Source organism: Chelonia mydas, chromosome 1 (genome assembly GCF_015237465.2).
Source record: "Chelonia mydas isolate rCheMyd1 chromosome 1, rCheMyd1.pri.v2, whole genome shotgun sequence".
Classification (NCBI taxonomy): domain Eukaryota; kingdom Metazoa; phylum Chordata; order Testudines; family Cheloniidae; genus Chelonia; species Chelonia mydas.
The window spans coordinates 193533420-193550783 of record NC_057849.1 but is presented as its reverse complement, the minus strand read 5'-3'; the positions used below and the strand labels follow the sequence as shown (position 1 = coordinate 193550783).

The 17364-nt window shown below is 39.6% G+C and overlaps 1 protein-coding gene across 24 annotated transcripts in view; it reads right to left on the bottom strand.

Annotated features, from left to right (window-relative positions):
* Positions 1–17364, bottom strand: part of LOC102940233 (ABI family member 3 binding protein) — a 377733-nt gene that overhangs the window by 54317 nt on the left and 306052 nt on the right. For all 24 annotated transcript variants that reach the window (XM_043538550.1, XM_043538551.1, XM_043538552.1 and 21 more), the window contains 2 exons: positions 16366–16440; positions 4566–4658 (listed from right to left, as the gene is read on the bottom strand). In XM_043538550.1, coding sequence (XP_043394485.1) covers positions 4566–4658; positions 16366–16440 — 168 coding nt within the window. The remainder of the gene's footprint in view (positions 1–4565; positions 4659–16365; positions 16441–17364) is intronic.

The window sequence follows — 17364 nt, the reverse complement described above, 5'->3', positions numbered from 1 at the left end:
ATGAATCACTGTTAAAAAAATTAATCACAGTTAATCAGTTTTAAGTGCACTGTTAAACAATAGAATACCAATTGAAATTGATTAAATATTTTGGATGATTTTCTACATTTTCATATATGTTGTATTCTGCGTTGTAATCAAAATCGAAGTGTATATTTTTTATTACAAATATTTGCACTGTAAAAAAACAAAAGAAATAGTATTTTTCAATTCACCTCATACAAGTACTGTAGTGCAATCTCTGTCATGAAAGTGCAACTTACAAATGTAGATTTTTTTTGTTACATAACAGCACGCAAAAACAAAACAATGTAAAACTTCAGAGCCTACAACTTCACTCAGTCCTACTTCTTGTTCAGCCAATCACAAAGACAAACAAGTCTGTTTACATTTACGGGAGATACTGCTGCCTGTTTCTTATTTACAGTGTCACCAGAAAATGAGAACAGGCATTCGCATGGCACTTTTGTAGCTGGCACTGCAAGGTATTTACGTGCCAAATATGCTAAACAATCATATAGCCCTTCATGCTTTGGCCACCATTCCAGAGGACATGCTTCCATGCTGATGATGCTCGTTAAAAAAATAATGCGTTAATTAAATTAGTGACTGAACTCCTTGGGGGAGAATTGTATGTCCCCTGCTCTGTTTTACCCGCATTCTTACATATATTTCATGTTACAGCAGTCTCGGAGGGTGATCCAGCACATGTTCATTTTAAGAACACTTTTACTGTAGATTTCACAAAACGCAAAGAAGGTACCAATGTGAGATTTCTAACCGACCCAAGGTTTAAGAATCTGAAGTACAGTCCAAAATCTGAGAGGGACGAGGTGTGGAGCATGCTTCCAGAAGTCTTAAAAGAGCAACACTCCGATGCAGAAACTACAGAACCTGAACCACCAAAAAAGAAAATCACCCTTCTGATGGTGGCATCTGACTCAGATAACGAAAATGAACATGTGTCGGTCGGCTCTGCTTTGGATGGTTATCGAGCAGAACCCGTCATCGGCATGGAGGCATGTCTCCTGGAATGGTGGTTGAAGCATGAAGGGACATATGACTCTTTAGCATATCTGCAGGGGTGAAAGTAAAACGTGTGTCTCTTACCGGTATGGGCCCAGGCAGAAGGGACGGGGCTGGGGGTGGGGGGGGGTCAGGGTCCCCCAGCCAGCCCGCTTGCGCTACCCAGGGCTCCAACCCGGGCCCTTTAAAATCGCGGGCCCCGGGGTAGCTGCTCCTTTTGCCCCCCCCATCCCCGTTGGTGGCCCGGGGGTGGGGGGCCCAAAAGGGGTAGGGATGTTAAAGCGGCAGCACTTTAACGTTGCTGCCCCTTTTGCGCCCCCCCCCCCCCCCCCCCCCCGTTGGCAGCCCTGGCGGTAGGGACCTGGCAAGGCCGCTGACAGGGGGTTGCAAAAGGAGCAGCGATGTTCAAGCGCTGCCACGGCAGCACTTTAAAGTCAGTGGTAGGGGCCGGTACAGGCGGCCATTTTCCCCCGGTATGCCGTACCGGCCCACACCGCCTTACTTACTTATGTGCCTGCATATCTGGCACATACATATCTTGCGATGCCGGCTATAACAGTGCCATGCGAACATCTGTTCTCACTTTCAGGTGACATTGTAAACAAGAAGCGGGCAGCATTATCTGCAGCAAATGTAAACAAACTTGTTTGTTTTAGCGATTGGCTGAATAAGTAGGACTGAGTGGACTTGCAGGCTCTAAAATTTTACATTGTTTTATTTTTGAATGCAGTTTTTTTGTACAAAATTTTACATTTGTAAGTCAAACTTTTATGATAAAGAGATTGCACTACAGTACTTGTATGAGGTGAACTGAAAAATACTTTTGTTTTTTTACAGTGCAAATACTTGTAATCAAAAATAAATATAAAGTGAGAACTGTAACTTTGTATTCTGGGTTGTAATTGTAATCAATATATTTGAAAATATAGAAAACATCCAAAAATATTTAAATAAATGGTATTGTATTATTGTTTAACAGTGTGATTAATCACGATTATTTTTTTAAATTGTTTGATGGCCCTAGTTTAAACATGTCTGTTTTTTAAAAGAGAGAGTCCATAAGGTTAGAGGAGATATGCTGATTTACGTTAAAAAGAAGACTGCTTGTGTCTAACAGGAGAAACTATTCAAGGGTAAGATAACACTCATAATGCTGCCAGTGTCAATGACACTGTTGGCTGTTGATGTAATACTGGTTGCATGCAGTATTTCATACCCTAAGAAGCATACACAGATTTATAAATGTAGTAAGAGGGATAGGACATGGATTCCACATTAATTTGGGGTAACATTTAGAAATGCCTAAGCTAGACAGACAGCTCCTCCACTTTTTCTTTATTCTTCTTTCATTTTGGACTTGAGCACCAACTCACAAAGCATTCACCCCGTGACGTTCTTGCACAGTTTGTGGAATTTCCATAACACCACCAAATCTACATCATTTTATTTACCATTTGTAATCAGTTACAAAGAATATCGCTTTAGGGAATATCTCATACATTTTTAATGAACTCAGTTCCATGCAAACTATTAGGGGCTCATTTCTTCTCAATGACATGAATTTTCAAGGTACTCTGTCCCCTCAACTCCCACTGACTTCAACGAAAACTGAGGATGTTCAACTGCTCAAAAAATTTCTGCACAGCGTAACAAGCTCAAAATAACCTGCATATTCCAACTTATTTTGCCTATACCTTATTTAAAAGGCACTAGTGGCAGGGCTTCTAGATTTTTGGAAATGCACCATTTTGTTTCAGAAACCTAAATGATTAAATAAAGTGTATTAAAAGTGAAGCCATGTTTATGCTAATGTATTCCGAGTTCTGATTTATCTTTGAATTTTTATGTAGGTAGGCTTCATGAATAGTACTGAACTAAAAAATTAAATGACAGTCCACTCTTATTTAAGAAAATGAGAAAACAGCGTATATCCAATAGTCTATTTTGACTGCAGTTCAAAGTATTGACGTACTTCAAAGCTCTAAAGGCTTACCATTAAATATATAATGTACCAAAATGAATAACAGCAGATGTAGTATTCTTCAGAAATCATATGTATAATATGTCCTTTCAAACTCTTCAAATCCCAGAAGGGATCTACTTAAATACATACTACTTACCTAAGTTCAGAAAAAGTGGACTAGTCAATTAAAACTGATAGCCATCCTTGGCTTTACCTTACTGCTGGGATGAAGCTACTACTACTAACAGTTTATCATATTGACTTAATCCTTGCTAAGTACAATTTTTAGACTGAATAAACTTTAAGGGACTGAAATGCCAAATCTCAACCGTAAGCCCTGTTTCTCTTTATTTACCCAAGTAAATTAAGTGCCAGTGTTCTATCTAGGGATTACGAACACAGCACAGTTTATAATTAATTTAGGAGGCTTTTCTTTGCATGCATTCTTTGAAGTTTTAACATCAGACAGGATTCAAAAGGAAAAGCCTTTCAAAAACTTCAGTAAGAGCATAAAAGTCAATTCATGCACAGCTTCAGAGAGATGCTAATTTTTTTCAGATTAAATGCTAGTGAACAGAAACGCCACAGTAGCAGTTAGTGTGGGTTCTTATAATGAAGGCAGAATGATACCATGTATATATTCCTTTTCCTTAAAAGCATGCAATTCCTAATAAGCTTATTGGAATACAGTTAGCTAGATAAAAAGTAATTTGTGGGCCACAAAAAACTCCATTAAAGCATGAACAGAGTGATTGTTTTATTATTTTGACAATATGAATGCTTTAAAAAAACTTAGAATGTTCATGGGAATTTAATTCTTGTGAAAATTGCCAAATTGAGAGCCCTGGACACAGATACAGCACATACAGAGGAAGTGCAAGCTTCCTTGTATTGCCTTGCTAATTGTCCTCAATCTTAGCCTGTAGAGTGTATCCTTATGGGTTAGATGGTAATTTAGTTTCATTTGGACCCATTCCATCCTTGGGTCTCTCCTGAGACATCCAACAAGAGTGCCAATCAGTACCAATTGTGATGGTGTTTTTGTAATGTTTCAGAGTAACAGCCGTGTTAGTCTGTATTTTCAAAAAGAAAAGGAGGACGTGTGGCACCTTAGAGACTAACCAATTTATCTGAGCATAAGCTTTCGTGAGCTACAGCTCACTTCATCGGATGCAAGTGAGCTGTAGCTCACGAAAGCTTATGCTCAAATAAATTGGTTAGTCTCTAAGGTGCCACAAGTACTCCTTTTCTTTTTGTTTTTGTAATGTGGCTTCTTGACCACTAGGAATTGGTCACCACATAGGTTGTCAAACCACCATCAGATGGTAACAACATTTGGTCCCCAGCAACCTGGGCTGGATATGAACTGATGATCTAGAAGTGTAAATTTCTTTATTCTGTCACCAATCTCCCGAGCCATGAGGACATATTTTTCTGATGAGAAATGAGAGATCCTATTTTATCTACTTCAGTAGACATAATGTGTTTTGTTTTGTTTTTTGTCATCTAAAAGGGCAATTTTATCACAAACATCATTTATGAGGAACTGTGACAGGGTCTTCATAATTAATCTTACCGGAATCTGTCTTTTTCTTTGTCATATTGGATTCCAGTGATACGTTTGAGCCCATAAGAAATTTGGTTAAATCCTGAACTGTTTCTTTGTCACCTGTGAAATAAAAGAAAATAAAGTAAATGTATACATGACAAAACACATACATAAAACTCATTTTCAAACTCTAGCTAAAACAAATATGAGCCTCATAACATACACCTATCGTTCATTGTTGTCATATTTATTGAACCTCAAAGTATGCTAGTTGCCTTCTAGTGCAAGTAAGAAGATATTGGCTCTGGCCCCAAAGAGATGGAAATCTAATTTTAGACACAGCACAATAATGGGGGCAAAGGGGTAGTGAGAGCAAGGGCTGGGTAACAGCAGTGAGATTCCATGGTTACTCAAGAAAAGCTAGGGCTCAACATGATAGAGAAAAAGCTTTTTTCCTTTTTCAATACATAAATTAAATGTACTGACTCTTGTAGAGGGCCAGCTCTTTTTTCCTCCTAGAACAGACTGACTGTTCATCCCCAGTACGGAACCACTGGAGATACACTGAACCAAACAGACCATATTTGGACTACTGAAGGAAAAATGTGGGTAAAATTCAGTTTGTATATAAAGGACTGTCCTACTTACAAGTAATGTAAACAGATTTTAAAAAACCCAAAGTTGAGTGGCACTATAAAGATCTACATAACTATTCTCGGTACATAACTATTTTTGGTATAACCGTTTTACATACTGACAATTAAGACACATGTAGACTAATCTTAAAATGCATTCCCCTAACAAAATGAAGGTACATTTACATATCCCATTGGCTGCACAATGGCTAATGTTGGTAAAATGAGGAGATTCACTGCAATTTTGTCACATTTGTGGAAAAACCATCTGTAGAATTCTCCTTACTGTGCTCAGTATGTTACATTAAAAACAATCACAACAAAGTTTTATCACAATTTACTTTCCAAATGACTCAGAACATTGTTTACTTAAACTTAATTTGGATAACATTTCAAAGAAATCAACTAAATTAATATAGCACACTATATGAAAATGAAAACCAGAGTCGAATAACTATCAATTTAAATTCCAATCAATTCATTTTCCCCATGCTGGCCAGTGATGAGGTTAGCTGAGTGAATGGCAGGTTTGAGCCACTGGCAAAAGTGGCTAAACTGAGGGCTGCTGTGAATCTCTGAGACGAGCAAATCCGCCAATAAGAGCAGGACCCACCAAGGCAGAGGAGGAACTTTGTTACAATATAAATAAAAAGAGAATGTAACACATTTTATTGGATAAATAAAATTCTATGCTTTCAGGCTAAAAAGACCCTTCTTCAGAACACTTGTTCTCAAGAACTAATATGATTATAAACATCTTCTGCTAATGTATAATGTGTTTGGTAACAACGCATGCAACAACAACAAATCTAGTCTCTGCAAAAACCATGGCAATTTTCTCCACTGTCTAATCTTTACTTAGCCACTACTTTAGGGTGAAATTCATCCCTATGCAGAGGGGCGACACAAGGTCTACGTACCACTTTAGCACTTTTTTGAAGGAGCAGAGGGAACTGGTATGGAGGAAGCAGTGGCACTGGAACGGGGGTGGGGGCGGGGGCAGAGGTCATGAGGAACTGTAAGAGGAGCCTCTTTCTTCTGAGGAGAGAGAAGAGCAGCTGCCAGGAGAGTTAGGAGAAGAACAATATACTCATCTTCAGTTCTTCAGTGTATTTCATTAAGAATGACCCCACCTGACTTCAGTCCTCCACACTGAGTCACACTGCCACTCAGCCACATACAGATCCACAAACTGGAAATGGCTCAAACCAAAAAACGCTGAATCCAATTAACTCTGAACTTCAGGAAGTTCAAAATCCACATCTGGGTTTTGTGTTCTCAGGCCTGTTTCCCATGCAAGTATAGAGCGTGGTGACATCTGAGAGTGAATGAGTCAAATAGAATTCTTCTGGCTACTCCCACTGCTGCATGCCTCCATCTTTACATCCCAAAAAGGATTTAGTGACTAAAAAAATACAATTAGACCCTCAGTGTTGGTTAGTCATACCTAATTTTCAATAAAAACTTCCAAGGCACAACTGGATATGATCTATTCAGCCAATATCCATACTTTCCACAGGTTGGCTTTCCTGTTTAGTTCTTGAAAAATCCCGTCTCCATCCTCAAGTTCTCACCTGCTTTCTCATCTTTTGCCAGTGGGTTCCTGCATAGTTTGGGTAGTTTGAACTAAAAAAGCAACTTCACAATCTCAGAATTTCAATATTTGAAATTAATAAAACTAAAATTTACTGACAATATCCCCAAAGAAAACTCTGTGTCTATGTTCGTTGCCCAAACAGGAGATAGATCTGTTACTCACTTGACATTCTGCTGGTTCTCGTAGTGCTCAATACTTTCTGATTATATTATATATCTAAAGTTATACTCACACACACCATAATTTTACTCTTAGACAATTAACAAATGATGCATTTCATTTTCCAGATTAACTGATATATATATATATATATATATATATATATATATATATACATACACATACACACACACACACACACACATATACATTTAAATACTGGGGAACGTGTGTGTGTGTATATATGTGTATGTATATATACACACACACACGTTCCCCAGTATTTAAATTTCTTGCTGACCTACTGAACTTCCTGTAAATTATCATTATTTAGGGAATCAGACATCCAGTAATCCTCACACTTAGGAAGGTATGATTTCTCTCAAATTCTAATTTAGTTATAAAAGGAGATGGGTTTGGACAATGCATATTCTTTAGATTTTAAAGCACTCTACAAAGGTGGCTCAGAATGATTACTCCCATTTTACAGATAGGGAAACTGGAGCTTCGAAGTGTCAAGTGACTCACCCAAGGTCACACAATTAATCAGTTTCAGAGCTGGGATTAGAACCCGGGTCTCCTAATTCTTAGTCTGGTATCCTGTCGCAGAACTGCATTGCCTCTCAAAGCCACCCCATATAACTGATGTGACTGCAGTCTACTTTCAGATTATTGATAGCACTGAAATAACTCTTTACATGATCAAAGCAATGGATATATGCTAACTAACTCTCACACAGTAGAGGACTCAGAATGGCGCTACAGCTCAGGCACGAGATCCATTGGTGGGTCTGTGTGCAGGGCTGTCCCTAGAGGGTGCGGGGCCCGGGACAAATCAGCCCTCGCAGGCTTGGAGGCCCCCCTCTGCATCGGTGGCTGGGCAGAGTCCCGGTTGCGTGGGACAGCAGCTGGGAGCCCGCAGGGGCTGCAGCATCCTCTGCACGCCTAGTTCCCTCGCCTATGTCTCCCAGAACCAACTGCGCCAGGCAATCGCACTAGCCCACGGGGCCTGGAGCGGTTGCCCCGATTTGCCCTACCCAAGGGATGGCTCTGTCTGTGTGTGAGTAAAGATCACACAGTTCAATATCTGTCTCAAACAGAAAAATATGCTGCACGCCATGAGACACAGGGGAAGTATGTTCTAGTTTACTATGCTATCCCAGAGCTAAATAATCAATACAATGAATGTGTAGGCACATTGACAAAACCATTGAACTGCCCACTATGCCAAACACAGCTAAATTAGGCCATCTTGAAGAAAACAAAGCTAATCTTATATGACAACTTAAATGGTATTTAATTAGGCAGCATGGAAAAACAAATCCAGGGTTTCCAGGAGAAAGGCTGACAGAGCCACAACGCTGGCATGGTTGCTGTTTTCCCTGTTGCCTGATTAAATGGAGTTCAGAGTTGCAAGTCAGTGTGGTTTTGTTCATTACTTCAAGGATTTAGTGGTATCTGGACTACCCAACAGCATGCTGTTTGTCATGGTATCTGTCAGTCTAGTGTAATGGTTTATCAGGAGAATTTCTTCTCAGCACATTCACCCAAACTTTTGAATAGGGATGTGTGTGGCGGACAGTATTTGCTTGTGTATTTATATTTTTCTCTGACTTTAATCATGCGTCCTGGAAACACTCATGCAGCCTGGAATAACACAATATCTAGCATCCCCTACCCCAATAGCAGAAATACCACAAGATGACCAAATCTCACTTTATTGCCATAACATAAATGGCTTTTGCCAGAGGATGGGGTGAGGTGAGTTTATGAAACAACTAATGAAACTTCCTAAACACTTGAGACCTGTAGAGCCTGAGCACACAGCTCTAGCTTTAAAGGTGGGGGGAAAAGGGCAGAACATACAGTGGGTGGCTACTGTGAGAGAAGCAGCCTGTTCAGTTCCGCACAAGGAGAATGCTACTTTGTAGGAGAGTTGTTGAAAACAACAAATATACCATGCTAGTACATTGTGCAGTGCTTTAAATTGTCAGGATCAAATAAATCTAAATGAGGCATTAAGAAAACCACTTTTTCCATTATGGCACAAGCTTTGTAGGTTAAGACAAATAAGCAGGGAATCAAATTCAAAGAAAATTATAGAAAGTGTTGCCTCACATTAGGAAGAGAATTAAAAAAAAGTTATTCAAAAGGATGCCATCTGCGTCCCATTCCCACAGTCAGTTTAACACCTGGCACCAGAGCCAAGAATGCAACCAGCCAAAAGTCCGAAAAAAGCCAGCCAGGAAGCCAGCACAGTCTCATATGCTGCTGTTGGAAAAACACATTCCACAGGTTAGCATCTAGATCCTCCAGCTGCCAACCACACTCTGCATGGGGCAGCATATCTTGGCACTGATGCCACAAGTCAATGACGAAGAAGAACTGGAGCACAGTCCAAGAACACTACCAGCAAGAAAGGAGAAAGAAGAAGAGTCCACCTAAAATTCGAACGACAGACTAGCCAAGGTTCTTCAGTAACTGCACTCTTGTTCAGGGGAGAAAAATTATGCAATGTCTAAAGGCTTTATAAAGTACTATTTAAGAACTGTATAAGCACTGCATTTAAACACGCAACATTTAGGCCCCGACTGGCACTACAAGAATAACTATCGTGGCCTAAATGTTGCACATTTAAATGCAGTGAGTTATAGAATACTTAAATAGTACTTTGAAAAGAGAGTTAATATAGAAAACTATATTAAATACATAAAACTACTATATTTATATTACTGATTTAATTAGCTTTTGTCCATATTTGTCTGAAGGACACAAAAGGTGACCTCAACAAAGGGCTAGATATTAGAGGGGAAATGGAAAATTACAATAGGGTCAAAGAATCAATAAGAGGGAATTTAATGGGGGCATCTGCTCAACATCTTAGATGTTTATACACAAATGCAAGCAGTATAGGGAGTAAATATGAAGAACTGGAAATCTTGGTACACAAGGTAAACTATGACTTAACTGGCATCACTGAGACTTGGTGGGGTAAATCTCATGACTGAAATATTGGTAGAGGGGTATAGTTTGTTCAGGAAGGACAGGCAGCAGGGACGTGCTTGCATTATACATCAAGAATATATTGTTGTTCTGAGGTCCACAAAAAACTGAGAAGCAGGCTTGTTGAAAGTCTCCGTGTAAAGATAAAAGGGGGGAAGAAAACACAGGATGATATCATGGTAGAGGTCTACTACAGACAACCAAATCAAGAGGAGGAGGTGGATGATGCATTTCTAGAACAACAGAAATGTCCAAAACATAAGACCTGGTAGTAATGGGGGACTTTAACTACCCAGATATCTGTTGGAAAAGTAATATGGCAAAACATAATTGCTGTTAAGTTCTTAGATTGTACTGGGGACAACTTCTTGTTTCAGAAGGTGGAGGAAGTAACCAAGGGGTAGCATTTTAGATTTAATTTAACAAGGAGGGATTGGTACAAATCTGAAGTTAGAAAGCAATTTGGCTGAAAGTAATTAGGAAATGATAGGTTTCATGTTTTTAAGGAAAGGAAAGAGTAAGAACAGCATAATAAGAATAATGGACTTTAAAAAACCAGACTTTAACAAACTCAGAGAACTGGTAGATAAGGTCCGATAGGAAGAAAATCTAAGGGAAAAAGGCATTCAGGAGAGCTGCAGTTTCTAAAAGAGACAATATTAAGGGCCAAATTGCAAATTATCCCAATGCGAAGGAAAAACAGGAATAATAGTTAGGGGCCAAAATGGCTCCATCAGCGGCAATTTAATGACCTAAAATAAAAAAGGAATCCTACAAAATGTGGAAACATGGACAAATTGCTACTGATGAATATAAAAGAACAGCACAAGAATGTTGGGACAAAATCAAAAAGGCTAAGGCACGAAATGAGTCACACCTAACAAGGAACATAAAGCGCAATAAGAAGAGGTTCTATACATATGTCAGCAGCAAGAAAAGGATGAAGAAAAGAGCAGGTCCATCACTTAGTTGGGAAGGAGCACTAACAACTGATGACAGCAAGCAGGCTCTAAGGCGTTTAATGCTTAATTTGCTTCAATGTTCACTAAAGAGGTTAATTATGACCAGATGCGTAACATAATTTATAACAACAAGCAAGGAAGGAATACCAACCAGATTAGGAAAAGAACAGGTTGAAGAATATTTAGATGAGTTTCATCAGGCAGGGCCTGATGAAATTCAACCCAGGGTACTTAAGGAACTAGCTGAACCAATCTAAGAACTGTTAGGAATTATCTTTGAGAACTCCTGGAGGTCAGGTGAGGTCCCAGAAGACTACAGAAGGGCAAACATAGTACCTATCTTATAAAAGGGAGCAAAGAGGACCCAGGGAATTATAGACCAGTCAGCCGAATTTCAATACCTGGAAGTTCTGCACTGCATCTGAGGGTGCTAAAGGAGTTGGCAGATGTGATTGCAGAGCCATTGGCCATCATCTTTGAAAACTCATGGCGATCGGGGGAGGTCCCAGATGACTAGAAAAAGGCTAATGTAGAGCCCATCTTTAAAAAAGGGAAGGAGGATCCGGGGAACTACAAGCCAGTCAGCCTCACCTCAGTCCCTGGAAAAATCATGGAGCAGGTCCTCAAGGAATCAATTCTGAAGCACTTAGAGGAAAAGAAAGTGATCAGGAACAGTCAGCATGGATTCACCAAGGGCAAGTCATGCCTGACTAACCCAATTGCCTTCTATGACAAGATAACTGGCTCTATGGATGAGGAGAAAGTGTTATTCCTTGACTTTAGCAAAGCTTTTGATACAGTCTCCCACAGTATTCCTGCCAGCAAGTTAAAAAGGTATGGGCTGGATGAATGGACTATAAGGTGGATAGAAAGCTGGCTAGATCGTCGGGCTCAAAGGGTAGTGATCAATGGCTCCATGTCTAGTTGGCAGCCGGTATCAAGTGGAGTGCCCCAAGGGTCGGTCCTGGGGCCAGTTTTGTTCAATATCTTCATTAATGATCTGGAGGATGGCGTGGATTGCACCCTCAGCAAGTTTGCAGATGACACTAAACTGGGAGGAGTGGTAAATACGCTGGAGAGTAGGGATAGGATACAGAGGGACCTAGACAAATTAGAGGATTGGGCTGAAAGAAATCTGATAAGGTTCAACAAGGACAAGTGCAGAGTCCTGCACGTAGGATGGAAGAATCCCATGCACTGCTACAGATTAGGGACTGAATGGCTAGGCAGCAGTTCTGCAGAAAAGGACTGAGAGGTTACAGCGGACAAGAAGCTGGACATGAGTCAACAGTGTGCCATTGTTGCCAAGAAGGCTAACAGCATTTTGGGCTGTATAAGTAGGAGCGTTGCCAGCAGATCGATGGAAGTGATCATTCCCCTCTATTCGGCATTGGTGAGGCCTCATCTGGAGTACTGTGTCCAGTTTTGGGCCCCACACTACAAGGAGGATGTGGATAAATTGGAAAGAGTCCAGCGGATGGCAACAAAAATGATTAGGGGGCTGGAGCACATGACTTATGAGGAGAGGCTGAGGGAACTTGGATTATTTAGTCTGCAGAAGAGAAGAATGAGGGGGGATTTGATAGCTGCTTTCAACTACCTGAAAGGGGGTTCCAATGCAAATGGTTCTAGACTGTTCTCAGTGGTAGCAGATCACAGAACAAGGAGTAATGGTCTCAAGTTGCAGTGGGGGGGGTTTAGGCTGGATATTAGGAAAAACTTTTTCACTAGGAGGGTGGTGAAGCACTGGAATGGGTTACCTAGGGAGGTGGTTGAATCTCCTTCCTTAGAGATTTTTAAGGTCAGGCTTGACAAAGACCTGACTGGGATAATTTAGTTGGGGATTGGTTCTGCTTTGAGCAGGGGGTTGGACTAGATGACCTCCTGAGGTCCCTTCCAACCCTGATATTCTATGATTCTATGATACCGGAACAAATGATTAAATAATCAATTTGTTAAAACCCTTAGGTTAATAGGGTGATAAGTAACAGATTTGTCAAGACCTATCATGCCAAATCAACCTAATTTCCTTTTGGCCTAGTGGATGGGGGGAAGCAGTAGACATGATATATATTGATTTTCATAAGGCTTTTGACACAGTTCCACATGACATTTTCATACGGAAACTAGGGAAATGTGGTCTAAATGAAATTACTATAAGGTAGGTGCACAACTGATTGAAAAACTGTATTCAAATAGTAGTTATCAGTGGTTCACTGTCAAACTTGGAAGATGTATCTAGTAAGGTCCTGTGTCCGATACTATTAAACATTTTAATTAATAATTTGGAAAATGACTTGATGAGTTTGTTTAAAATATGTGCAGATGACACCAAGCTGGGAGGGGGTCACAAGCACTTTGGAGGACAGGATTAAAATACAAAACTATTGTGACAAATTGGAGAAATGGTCTGAAATCAGCAAGATGAAATTCAATGAAGACAAATGAAAAGTACTATACTTAGGAAGGAAAAATCAATTGCACAAGTACAAAAGGGGGAATAACTGGCTAGGCAATAATACTGCTGAAAAGGATCTGGGAGATTATAGTGGATCACAAATAGAATACGAGCCAACAATGTGATGCAGTTGCGAAAAAGACTAATTTTGGTGTTCATATCTAAGATGTGGGAGATAACCATCCTGTTCTACTTGGCAATGGTGAGGCCTTGGCTGCAGTATTGTGTCCAGCTTTGGGCATCACACTAAGAAAGATATGAAGAAATTGGGCATGTTTAGCCTTGACAAAAGAAGACTGACTGACTACCTGACAACAGTCTTCAAATATGTTAAGGATTCTTATAAAGAGGATGGTGATCAATTGTTCTCCATGTCCACTGGAAGGAGGACAAGTAGTAATGGGTTAAACTGCAGCAAGGGAAGTTTAGATTAGATATTAGGAAAAACTTTCTAATAATAAGGATAATTAAGTACTGGAATAGGTTTCAAAGGGAGGTTGTGGAATCCTCATCACTGGAGGTTTTTAACAACAGGTTGGACAAATACCTGTCAGGGATGGCCTAAGTATAGTTGGAAGTGCCTCGGTGTGGGAGGGGCTTGACTAGATGACCTCTCAAGGTCCCTTTTAACTCTACATTTCTATGACTCTCTCAGCTGGTATTTGGAATTTCAACAGCTCCAGTAAGAATGGTGACAGGTTTCAGAGTGGTAGCCGTGTTAGTCTGTATCAGCAAAAACAATGAAGTGTCCTTGTGACACCGTAGAGACTAACAAACTTATTTGGGCATAAGCTTTCGTGGGGTAAAACCCACTTCATCAGATGCATGGAGGGGAAAATACAGTAGAGAGGTACAAATACACAGCATATGAAAAGATGGGAGTTGCCTTACCAAGTGGGGGGGGGGGGGGGTCAGTGCTAACGAGCTAATTCAATTAAGGTGGAAGTGGGCTATTCTCATCAGTTGACAAGAAGGGAGGAATAATCACTTTTGTAGTGCTAATGAGTTCAATGTAATCTAGGTGGCCCATTTCAAACAGTTGACAAGAAGGTGTGAGTAACAGCAGGGTGGAAAGTTAGCTTTTGTACTGTTGCCATATGCATATTGTGAAGCTTAAAGAGCAGCCCAAGACTACAGTCCAGACCAGTCTCGGATGTTAATGCTGATCTTAAGAAGGTTCTACCAGTTTTCATAATTAGAAATAAAAATCACCAAACGAATTATAAAAATTATAGACAGATCACGGCAACTATAGTTTTGAAGGTCTCTGGTCCTGATTTCCCTTCGAAGAATCAGACCCAGTTTCTTTCTCTCTCTCTGTTGATACTTCCACCCACATTCTTCACATGACTGAGGTAGGAATGAATCCTTTATGAACCACACTGATTGGAAACAGGGTGACCAGAGGCTCCTAAGCATTCTTTTTGAAACACCTGGGTCCCTGGATTCCCCCTGACACACAACCATTTATACAATTAAATAAATTCTAGCAAGCAAGCCACTTAACATTTTCCTAGGGCTTGGCAACTCAAAGTCCCTCAACATTTTTTAGGTTTGGAAACGTAGAACGAAACATCTTGGTTAACATTCACCATCACAGTCAGATCCCTAACCAAATAGCGCACAGACGTGATCATTCTAAAAGATGAAGAGTTTATTCTGCAGCACAGCCACTTATTCAGTCTCTTTCTAGTGAGCACAATAAGTCCATTACAGCCATTCTATTGAATGATGCTTCAGCAAATGGACAACTCCCTGCACAACCCCATTAGCTACTTCAAGCTGTTTAGATGGGGTCTCTCTCTCTCTCTCTTTAGTGGCAACGAAGTGTGTTGTTTCACTACAATATGGGAATTTGTCAGCACTTCTCTGGTATAAACCCTAATTTCCGATCTTCAATTTGAATGCTGTTCTAACACTTTTTTACCCTCCAAAATTTCATCCTGCTGCAAACTGATGGATTGACAGTACTGGAGACTGAAGGCCTCTATCAGTTCTTAGAATTGGGACAGCACAGGCAATCATGGTGCAAGTGTCCTCACAGTGTATGGCCAATGTGTCTCAGCCTTGACCTGAAAGGATCATCCTTAAAGGCGACAGGATAGTTCTGTCTCCTTGTCCCAGTTATCACTTGCCACTGGGTCTGGCAAACAATGGTTTCTGAAATGCAGACAACCTGTTTGCTGGGAAATGGACCAATATGTTCAGCTCATTTCACATCAAAGCCAATGAACAAACATTAGATCATGAAAACTTTGGATTACTAACTACTCAAGCAGAAGTGAAACCACAGATTCAGAAGTAAGACTTAATTTCTGTTATCCCTATGTATAGTTTATTTTACAAACAGTTTGATGCTGTATCATCTCCTGTGATTGAATTATAGCATACTTAGTTTAAACAACTCCATTTGAAATTTATCTGCAAAAATGTCTTTGATCTTTTTGGGTTACCATGCAAGCATATAAGACCTTTTTCATTACTTTATGCATTTTACCATTGCTTACCATTATCATCATCATCACTGACATTTCCTATTGAGTTACAAAAGGACATTCCAAGTACCAATTAAGATTGAAACAACTACAGTAATATTATTAAATGGCTGAGGGCAGTGGTGGTTCATGAAACTGTTTTCTCATCATACCCTTAGAGTGGCAGGGAACTTGATCCCAGCTTGGAACCCCAAGACCGTACTTATACTGTAGTTCTTGTTAACATCCAATTAGCTCAATTTGAAGCTATAAATGGACCACATATAAAACAGTAGGGAATAAATATATGCTTTTTATAGTGATGTTCAGTCATGTTAGGCATAAACTAAGCACCATAACATGATCAGAAAACAGTAAATGAATTACAGTATTCCAGTTAGAGAATTCACTCCCATAATTAAGTAAAACTTGCTCAAACATGAATTCAGAGAAAGCTAGATGGATTGAACAGGTATACTCCTGGCTTTTTACTGATACACTCAAAAAGATTGCAGAGAAAGCATATCTGTAAGCATTACCTGTTGGTGTCCCACCCCATTTCATCACTCCAGCAGTTTTTGTTCTACCAGGTCCTGGTGTTGTCTTGTTTAGCGCTGCAGAGACAATAATACTAAATTGCTCAAATCTTTTTTAAATTAAAAAAAGAAAACACTGATAGCCAGGCCACTGCAAACTGAATTCCCTATTGGTTAGAGAGGAAATGACATAATAATGGTATTATGGCTCATGCATTTGATTAAAAAAAACAAACAACCATGCTATTTTAGTCCACAAATTGTGTCTTCAAAAACCACTTTATCTGAAAGTAGGCAAACCTTTTTTAAAAATGGAAACTACCAACAGGGTATGGTTTTATATTCTTTTATTCCACGTTCACAGAATGGCCGCAGAATCCACCAGTTGCAAAATTTGATGGCACAATACAAGCTCTCATTGAACAAATAATAAAAATTTATGTGAACAAAGTCCCAACTGCTCTCACAAAACTGTGTAGCATGTTGAAAATTGAAATTCTAGGGTAATTTAAAAAAAAATTAAAACTGGTATTTGTATTAAATTTAACATCAACAAGGACCACAGAAGAAATAATGTACTGTTTCTATTACCCATTTACATATTTAATTAAATAAAAATCTTGGTCTTTGAATTTACTTGAAGATGCTGCAGAAATTTCAGTGGACCATACTGTGCCACTAATTCTTAAGCAAAACTCTGCATTTATTTCAAGAGGGAATTCTGCTTCAAAATCAGTGTTGTGAAACGGCTCAATGTGTCACAGAAGTTAGCACAATGCACTGCAGAAATTGGGAGTCTGACATGAAATGTAAACTGAATTTATCAGAGAATATAGGAGCCCTGGTTACTACTGTTGGTTAAGCAGTGTTATAAGGTACTTTCTAGATTATGCTATGCATTAGCTGTGTCAACAGCTTCTAGACAAGTTGGAAATAATGAAACATCTCTTTCAAATGGAAAAAAATTAGAAACCAGCTCTTTGAGAGTTTATCTGATTCAAA